The 9926-nt window shown below is 41.5% G+C and overlaps 1 protein-coding gene across 7 annotated transcripts in view; it reads right to left on the reverse strand.

Moving 5' to 3' along the window:
- The window catches only part of RPRD2 (regulation of nuclear pre-mRNA domain containing 2), a 101516-nt gene extending 91875 nt beyond the window's left edge, over nt 1–9641 (reverse strand). For 5 of the 7 annotated variants that reach the window (XM_047724663.1, XM_047724664.1, XM_047724669.1 and 2 more), the window contains exon 1: nt 8433–9641. In XM_047724663.1, the coding sequence (XP_047580619.1) occupies nt 8433–8637 (205 nt within the window). In that variant the 5' untranslated portion in view covers nt 8638–9641. The remainder of the gene's footprint in view (nt 1–8432) is intronic. The other 2 variants (XM_047724662.1, XM_047724668.1) reach the window with 1 other exon arrangement.
- Between the last annotated feature and the right edge of the window lie 285 nt (nt 9642–9926).

Genomic DNA, 9926 nt, shown 5'->3' on the forward strand with positions numbered 1-9926 from the left:
GTTTAAATGAATGAAACTTATATTTGTGAATTATATTTCAATAAAGATATTTTAAAATATGGACAACACAAACCTAACATTTAAAACTAAAATTCTGATCTTCCTCCCCAAATCTGCTCCACTTACTGCCTTCCCCATATTAATAAATAACAACTCTTCCTAGTCCAGCAAAAAACTGGAGTCATTCTGGATTACTTTCCTCTCTTAGCCCATGTTTAATCCATCTAGAAATCCAGTTAGACCTACATTCAAAATAGATCCAGAATTAAATTATTTATCACTTCCACAGGCCACAGCCTGGTCCAAACCACCAGCACCTTTCTCCAGGATTACTACAACAGCCACCTAACTGGTATCCCTGTTTCTACAGCAACTAGAATGACTTTTTTTTTTTTAAGGTTTTTTATTTATTTGAGAGACAGAGATAGCACAGAGGGAGACTAAGAGGGAGAAGCAGACTCCCTGATGAGGAGAGAGCCCAATGCGGCGATAGATGCCAGGACCCTGGGATCACAACCTAAGCCAAAGGCAGACACTTAACCAACTAAGCCAGGTGCCCTGCAGAATAACCTTTTAAAAACATAAATTATGGGATGCCTTCCCTGGCTCAGTCCACCGAGCACGTGACTCTTGATCTCAGCATCACAAGTTCAAGTCCCACACTGGGCCTAGAGCTCACTTTAAAAAAAAAAAAAAAAAAAAAAAAATCAGTTCATGTCATTCCTGTGCTCAAATAGCTCCCCATCTAATTTAGACTGAAAGCCAAAGAAAGTCCTTCTGACACCTATAAGACATTGTGATATGCCTCTCCTCCCACCATCACCCACCATAATCTCTGAGATCATCTGCCAAACCTCATTGTACCTATTTCTTTGCAGCCACAAAAGCTTTCTTGCCCTTCCTTAAACTTTCCAGGCACATTCTACCCTCAGGACCTTTGTATTTTTCTGTTCTCTTTGTGTTAGAACATTCTCTCCTCACACTCTCATTTATCTATATTGCAATACCTCATCTCCCTGCTCAAATGTCACCTTCCCAGTGAGGCCTTCTCTTACAACCTAATTTAAAACTGCAACCCCCTGGGTACCTGGGTGGCTCAGTCAGTTGGGCATCAGAGGCTCAGGTCATGATCCGGGAGTCCCAGGATCAAGTCCTACGTTGGGCTCCCTGTTCTGTGGGAAGCCTCCTTCTCTCTCTGCCTGATGTTGCCCCTGCTTGTGCTCTCTCTTTCTCTCTCTCTTTCTGTCAAGTGGATGGATAAAATCTTTAAAAAAAAAACAAAACAAAACAAATTGCAAACCCCTATAACACTCTGTATTTCCCTTTCCTACTTTATATTTCTCTACAGCACTTCTAATACTTTTACCTTCAAATATATTTAATATTTACTTATTTTCTTGTTGTCTCACCTCACTGGAGTATAAGCTCCAAGAGGGCAAAAATTTTTCTCCATTTGGTTCACATGCTATATCCCCAGGCCTTGGTACAACAGGTATTCAACAAATAGTTGTTAAAGAACCGAATGTAAACTAGGGACTTAAAAGCAAAATGCATCTTCATACTCAAAGTTAGAATCTGTTCTCTAGTCCACCTGTATTACTCGTTTGTATACATGTGATACGTAATTATAAAGCTTTATGCTTATGGCAGTATTGTTATATATTCTACATGGCTAGCCTACATATTTGCTACCAAGGATGGATTTCAAAGAGAATAAACAGTTAACTATGCCAGCTGTTTTTAGGCTTTTGTGTTTACTTTTTGTTTTTAGGCTTTCGGATCACATCACAGATACTTACAACTATTACCTGTTGTAATTAGGTAGGAAACCTAATTTATTATTAGGTAGGAAACCTAATTTGCTAAGTATCTGGCACTTGAGATACTGCTTTTATTGCTGGAGATCTACATCTGTGGTTGACCTCTGTTGTTGTTTTTAAAGATTTTATTTATTTATTAAGAGAGAGAGAGCATGTATGTGAGCAGGGGCAGAGGAAGAGGAAGAGGAAGAGGGAGGAGGAGCAGACTGATTCCCTGCTTCTCAGGGAGTTCCATGCAGGGCTCAACCCCAGGATCCCCCAGATCATGACCTGAGCCTAAGGCAGATGCTTAATTGACTGAACCACTCAGGCACCCCAACCTCTATTATTTTTAAAAATAATAATAAAAATTTTAAAATCTGTGCCAAAAAAAAGTACATTTCAGAAGCCAAAGCTGCAGAAATGGCCCCAGACCCTCAGATTTGCATAATATCAAATATACGATAGCAGACTCCACTTCCCACTGACCAGTACTGTGCCCCGAACTTTTTGTCAAGAAAACTCTTTTATGGAGCACGGGGCTGGCTTAAGTCAGTCACCTCGGTAACTCTTGACCTTGGGGTCGCGAGTTCAACCCCACATTGGGCAGAGATTAGTTAAAAAAAAAAAGGCAGGGCCACCTGGGTGGCTCAGTGCGTTGAGCCTCTGCCTTCAGCTCGGGTCATGATCTCAGGGTCCTGGGATTGAGCCCCACATCAGGATCCTTGCTTGGTGAGGAGTCTGCTTCTCCCTCTCCCTGATGCTCACCCTGCTTGTGCTCTCTCCCTCTCTGACAAATAAATAAATAAAATCTAAAAAAAAAAAAAACTTTTATTATTTAATACAAATACACCTCATATTTAGAGATTTTTATCTAGTAGTTAGCTTTTATAGTTAACATGTTTTCAAGCAAAAACATAAATGTCTATCAGAACTCAAAATCCACACAAGATAATCAGTTTTGCCACAGAAAGCAAAAACAAAACACCCACAGAGATTTAAAATTTCAACATTCTGGTTAATCTACAAAGCCTAATCTTGGATAAATAAGCAAGTAATGAAAGGTTTTCTGCATGGCAGAGAGTATTTTATGAATCAGAAAAGTACTATAGTAGAGTGGTGAAGAGTGTTCACCCAAAATCCAGAATGTCTGGATTGAATCCTGGCTCTACCACTTAATACCTCTGTAACCATCAGCAAGTTATTCAATCTTTTAGTGTCTCTGTTTTCTCATCCATAAAATGGGGATCATAACAATACCTACTTCAAAGATCTATGAGGACTGGGGGCACCTGGATGGCTCAGTGGGTTAAGCCTCTGCCTTCAGCTCAGGTCATGATCTCAGGGCCCTGGGACTGAGCCCCGCAATGGGCTCTCTGCTCAGCAGGGAGCCTGCATCCCCCACCCCTCTCTCTGCCTGCCTCTCTGCCCATTTGTGATCTCTGTGTGTCAAATAAATAAATAAAATCTAAAAAAAAAAAAAAGATCTATGAGGACTGAATGAATTAAAATGTGCAAAATACCTGGAAAGGTATCTGGCACATAGTAAGCACTTGATAAAAGTTAGCTATAAAATTATCACCATCTTCATAGTCCAGCTAAGGATCCTTGAGTACCAAACTGAGAAACCACTGCCATAAATCAAAACAGTAACTGCACTTTGCAAATTCTCCCCAACAATTTAATCCTGTAAAAAGAGAATTTTTTTTTTTAAGATTTTATTTATTTATTTGACAGAGAGAGAGATCACAAGTAGGCAGAGAAACAGACAGGGAGAGATGAGGAGAAGCAGGCTCCCCGCTTAGCAGAGAGCCCAATGCGGGACTCGATCCCAGACCCCTGGGATCATGACCTGAGCCGAAGGCAGAGGCTTAACCCACTGAGCCACCCAGGCGCCCCAGAGAATTTTTTTTTTTTGCTAGCCCATGTTTATGTAATAGTTTCTCATGTAGGAAAAAAAAAAATACCAGATTGTACTAAGAGTTCCTTCAAATGAGGTGGAAGGGGTAAAAAGTAAGGGGAGGCAGAAGAAAAAAAGACTGGCCATTAAGTTGATAACTAATGAAGTGGGCTAATCAGTACAAGGTCTGGGGTGGGGTGTAAAATATTTAATTTGTATCAAAAATAGCTGAAGGGACTTCTTAACAGATTTTCTGCTCTACAAATGATTCTATTTTTCTATATCCTGCCTTTCTTAAAAAACTCACTTAAATTCTCAGACCACCTTCTAAATAAAATAGACCAACCCATTCAATGGTTAGAAACAAGACAACATGGGACGCCTGGGTGGCTCAGTGGGCTAAGAGTCTGCTTTCAGCTTGGGTCATGATCCAGGATCCTGGGATCCAGTTCCCTCCTTGCTCAGCAGGAGCCTGCTTCCCCCTCTGCCTGCCATTCCTCCTGCTTGTGCTTCTGCACTCTCTCTCTCTCTCTCTGATACATAAATAAATTACTTTTAAAAAGAAACAAGACAACATGGAAATATCATGAACACAGTAATTTCCATTTTGTCCTACTAGTTCTTCAGAGCACTTGTTAATTCATTAGTGTCTGGTCCAATCCATCTGCTCCAACTGGGAATTTCCAGTACTATACCCCAAAAAAGTTCTGCTGTAATTATTCTGGATACTCAGGATTTTAGGATAAAGACAATCTTTATCTGCATCATCACCGTCATCATAATAAATAATTTGAAAGTTCTGTATATGCTAGAACCTATGCTAAAATAAATAATCTTTTTAAACCTAGACAGCAATTCTATGAGATAATTATTACCTCTACTTACAGATCAGAAATTGGGGTTCGCAATTTAAGTGTAGAGTCACCTAAGTATTAAATGATGGAATTAAGGTCTGGATCTAGGTCTAATTCTAAAGTCTGCATTTTTCTACTTTTCCACATTGATTTCTATTTTACATTAAAAATGGGAGGGACAAATGAAGTAAAGAAATGAAAATCTGGTTATCTGAACATCAAGTCCAAAAAGAGCCATATCTTACAAACAAACAAACAAACAAAAAACCACAAAACAAAAAAAGCCTATCTTGAACCTGCTGACACCATAGCAATCATTTCTTTCACTAATTATAAGCATCTTTCTGATAAATAGAAATTAAAACAATTCAAGTTCTTGATTAATACACAAAATTATGTCGGCAAATATTTACTGACGGCTCACTTTGTGCCAAACACTGTTCTAGTTGCTTGAGGATACAGAAGCAAAGAAGACCTAGTTCTATCATCTGGTGGGAGAAGACAAACAATAAACATGTAAACAAATAAGCAAGGTAATTTCATATACTGAAAACAATGTGAAGTGACCATCTGGAATAAGGTCAATTAAGAGAGGGCCTTTCTGAACAGGTAATACATGAGCTTGAAATCTAAATGATGAGGAAATGGAACTGGAAGAAGCCTGAGAGGTAGTAGGCAAGGCAGATGGTGCAGGAACTTGTAAACCACAATAAAGAAATTTAGATTTTAACCTGTTGCAATGGGACATCAATGGACAATTCTGAAACACAGTAATGACATCTGTTTATGCTACAGAAAGATCAGTTTTTAAAATGATGGCAATAAATGCTTCAGGACAAATTAAAATAAGCCTAAATAAAATCAGTTAGAACCCAGCCATGGAGTGTATCTTCCAGAAGCCTACTTGCTTTCTCCAAATTATTTCCTTTAAAATCAACAAAAGCCTCTCATTACAACATATGAAATAAAGGGTCATATGAAAATATCTTTGGAAGAGCTAATACACTTAAATTCACACTGAGGTCTAAACACAAATTATTAAGTAATGGATGCCAGAATAAAAAAGAGAAGCAAAAGTAACATCAGGAAAACAGACACAAAGGCTGGGAATGCCGGAGACACCTATTTCACAAACTTGCCTAAAGCTGACTTAGAAACCAAACTCAAACTAAAATAATCCCAACTGTAAAGAAATATGAAACTAAATGAAGCCTAATGCATCAACTATTTTCACTGTGCCCTTCATTACTCTCCTGAAAATTTCTCTCAAAGGCTTTATTTACATTGAAATAGATGATGTTCATTAAAGATAAACACAAAATGACTACAAATAACCCTTAACCATTTTTAGAAAGTTCCATTCCACTAGGAAAAAAAGAATCAAGTTTTTAGAAAGCCAAAAGCATTTAACTACATCAACTACATATAATGCACTTCAAATCAAGTATTTTACTAGAGCAATCACTTTTTCACTCAAGATATCAACAGGGGAGGGGCGCCTGGGTGGCTCAGTGGTTAAGCCGCTGCCTTCGGCTCAGGTCATGATCTCAGGGTCCTGGGATCGAGCCCCGCATCGGGCTCTCTGCTCTGCGGGGAGCCTGCTTCCTCCCCTCTCTCTGCCTGCCTCTCTGCCTGCTTGTGATCTCTCTCTGTCAAATAAATAAATAAAATCTTAAAAAAAAAAAAAAGATATCAACAGGGGAAATAAGCTCGGGCAAAATATCAACAATAGTAGAGGCAGAAAACTTCTGGCTCCAGTATATCTCATTATTGCTAACTAGAAAAAAAAATTCTAATTGTCATTTGAAATCCCACAAGGCAGGAATGGGGACCAACTTAGTCTTGCAAATGATGTAACCATGCAATTAAAGCACCAGAGCTCAAAGGTAGGAAATGTTAAATGCTTATATAATTTTGTACAAATGTTTCAAGACAATTAAAGAAAGTATGTTCTCGGGGCGCCTGGGTGGCTCAGTGGTTTGAGCCGCTGCCTTCGGCTCAGGTCATGATCTTAGGGTCCTGGGATCGAGTCCCGCATCGGGCTCTCTGCTCAGCAGGGAGCCTGCTTCCCTACCTCTCTCTGCCTGCCTCTCTGTATACTTGTGATCTCTCTCTGTCAAATAAATAAAATCTTTAAAAAAAAAAAAAAGAAAGAAAGTATGTTCTCAGACTTGTATGAGCATTTGCTACCACGGTGTACCAAGTACATTAAAGAACAATTTTCTTTTAATCTTGAAAACATTACTACAAAGTTAAATGTGGTCATTGTCACCTGATACGGTGGAGTCAAATCCTAACTCCACACTTTTTCTGTGTAATCTTAAGCAATTTACTTAACACTTCAGGGCTTTAGTTTCCCCATATGTAAATCAATGATTTAAAAAAAAATCTACTTCTTAGGATTATTTTAAAGTATAATGAGATGAATATATTGTAAATGGCAATAAAGGGTTGGGCACATAGCAGATCCTTAAACATGTGAGTCTTTAATGATGACTGTTATCATAGTTTATATTGTATGTTCTAATTTTACTTCTTCGGAAGAAAGTAACTCTAATCTATTGGTGAATATTGGTAATCTTGTCTTGGTTCTACAATCTTTTCAGTATATATTACTCCAAGTGCTACAAAACATCTCTACCAACAATAACTTTACACACATAGTCTGAAGATTGGGGCCTATAATTTTGTAAGCTTTATCCATCTATTCCCTTAAAGGTTAACACAAATCAAAACACTATGGGGGCAATGGCAGAAGTGGAATAAGAAGAGTAACTGGATGATGGGTCTCACTGGTGACATGCCATAGACAAGAAGCAACAAAAGACCTAAAAGTCAAATAAATATATATGGATTTAGGGTTAACCCTCTTCTCAGCAGGAAGCAACAATGACTTCTCCACACTTGCTCCTAAAAGATTTGAAATGTTTTGGAGACAATCCATGCTTCCTGACAGTTTAATATACATACCTCTTTTCTGTAGAAAAGAAGCAAAATGGAAAAAAATCCCCGAGGGAGACAAAAAAGCAGTTACTGGGGAAAGAAAGTACCATGTATTCAAAAAGCACATTTCCCGATTTCCTGTTTTGATTGCCTATGAAGCCAAACTTATTTCTTTAAAAAGGTACCTCAAGTGACTGAAAAGTAGCCAGACATGTTTTACATTTTAAGGTATTAAGTGATGATACTGACTGCGGTTATTTCCGGTCAGTATCAAGAAGCCCGTGTTTTATTGAAGCAAACACAGGTACAGGGAAACTCCCAGGTGGTCGCTTCAGCTCTACGTGGAGCTCCCGTTACTTCGTAACATTCACCCAGCAAGTCCCTTCGTATAACATCACGAGTTTTAGTTCAGCGTAAAATAGTGGTCCAACATATACCAAAGAAGTGGTTTTGCTACTGCTTAAACCATAGCTTGTCTATCATCACGAAAACCAGAAATCATGAGCACGTCAAGGCCTGTAAGAAATAAACGGACGCGATAATTTCCGCGAAGGATCAGTAAAGACAACAGCACCTTACAAGGCTCTAAAATAACACCTCAATCTCTAATGATCTGGGCCCAACGGCCCAAGGTCACACACACACACACACACACACACACACACACACACACTCACCCACCCACCAAGTGGGTAACTAGCTAATAAAAAATCCAAGAAATGATGAGCCTCCTGCAGCTCAGGACAACTGTGGCTAGGAATGGAGGCTAGGTTTGGGAACACTCGCGTCAAGTCATTAATGTGAACAACGCCAACCGAATGCAGTGGCTCCGTGGGGGGGAAAAAAAAAAAAAAACAACAACAAACCTAGGCGTTTCTGGAAGGATTTCCTTCCATTTCCCCAGTCTTCCCTTCCTTAGTCACCCCCAACACTCACATCTCCGGAGCCACTTCATCCAATGGTAGACGATAGTAGTGTGGTGTTTCTTGTTCTCTATACACCAAGACGACAAGCCTTGAATAGATTCCATGGTGTTAGTTACCGACTGGAATTTTCGATCCAACGAGGACTCCAGAGCCCCTGCCGAAGAGGCCGACGAGGAGGAGGCCTTACTGCTGCCTCCGCCGCCGCCGGCCGCCATCTTCCCGGTTTGCACAAGCGCTGCTGCTCCTCTGGCGGCCGCGGCGGCGGCGGCGGCGGCGGCGGCGGGAGCGGGAGCGGGCAAAACAATTACTGAGAGTGCGTGAAAGCCGTAGGTGGGGACGGAGGCCAGGGGGTGGGGATGGTGCACGCGCTAGGCTCTTCTAGAGGTAGGACGGGAGGACCAGCTGCTGGGCACGCTGGTGGCTCCTACACGCTCTAAGGAAGGGCTGCGGGTATCGAAGGTTTATCAGAATTGTTTAAGGGGTTGTGTTTAAACCAGTCAATAATCACGGAAGAACTGCGCAGAAAACGGATCCTGCAAAGCCTTCCCAAACGCCTGGCCCCGAAACTAATGGTTTTACACTCTTCAGCTCTCAAAGCTAAGGCTCTTCCCCACTCCTGTCACCACGCTCCTGTAAAGCTGGGCGTTAATATCTTAAATTTAATACTACCCGACTGCCCCTTCAGTTGCAGAAATCTTTCTCCTTTAGATCCTCTAGCACAGAAAAGGCCCAAGGCTACCTAGTCTGGATTTTTTTTGCAACGCAATAGCAGCAAAGGGACAGCAACAGTATCGCGCACGCGCCGCTTCGCTCCGCCTCCCCGCTTCCTTCTCAACCTAGAAAGCAGAGGGAGGCGTGATGGCGGGGCAGTCTGACCAATCAAAGGACCAGAACGAGAAGCGCGCGCAGAAACCCTCAAGCTCTAAGGGCCAAGGAGGCGCTTCGATTATTTGTACGCTTGCGCACCAGACGGGCGTGTAGAGGGCTAGGAAAAACCCGGAGGAAGGGTGAGGGAGTTGGTCAAACTAAGGAGAGGTCGGGGGTGGGGCTTCACCGCTCTGCCCCGCCCTTTATTTCCTAGCGAGGTCTCGCTCTTGGGATTGCCAACTCTTACAGCAGGCCGGGTAATTCCCACCGCTCAGGGGTCACTGTTACTCTCTGGCAGCTGCTGCCGCTGCAGCCGCCGCCGCCGCTAACTCCTCGGGGCTCCGACGCGCGACAAAGTGGCTGGCCGCCATCTTGCAGTGCCTCAAAAGATGCGCATGCGTCAGCTCCGGCGAGCCATTCACTACGCAGACTCCCAAATCAAACAATATTTTACACTCCCGTTGGACGGTGCCATTCATAGCCGGTAGGCTATTTGGATTATAGGAAGAGGAAGTAAATGAAGTGAAACGAAGAATTGCCTAGTAAAATTTTCGAGACGAGAAAATAGAAGGCGAGAAGTGATCTCACCTTTGCGGGTTATAATAGCCTCACAACTGCGTAATACATTATCGTTTAC

The sequence above is a fragment of the Lutra lutra genome, chromosome 4 (genome assembly GCF_902655055.1).
Source record: "Lutra lutra chromosome 4, mLutLut1.2, whole genome shotgun sequence".
NCBI classification, from domain to species: domain Eukaryota; kingdom Metazoa; phylum Chordata; class Mammalia; order Carnivora; family Mustelidae; genus Lutra; species Lutra lutra.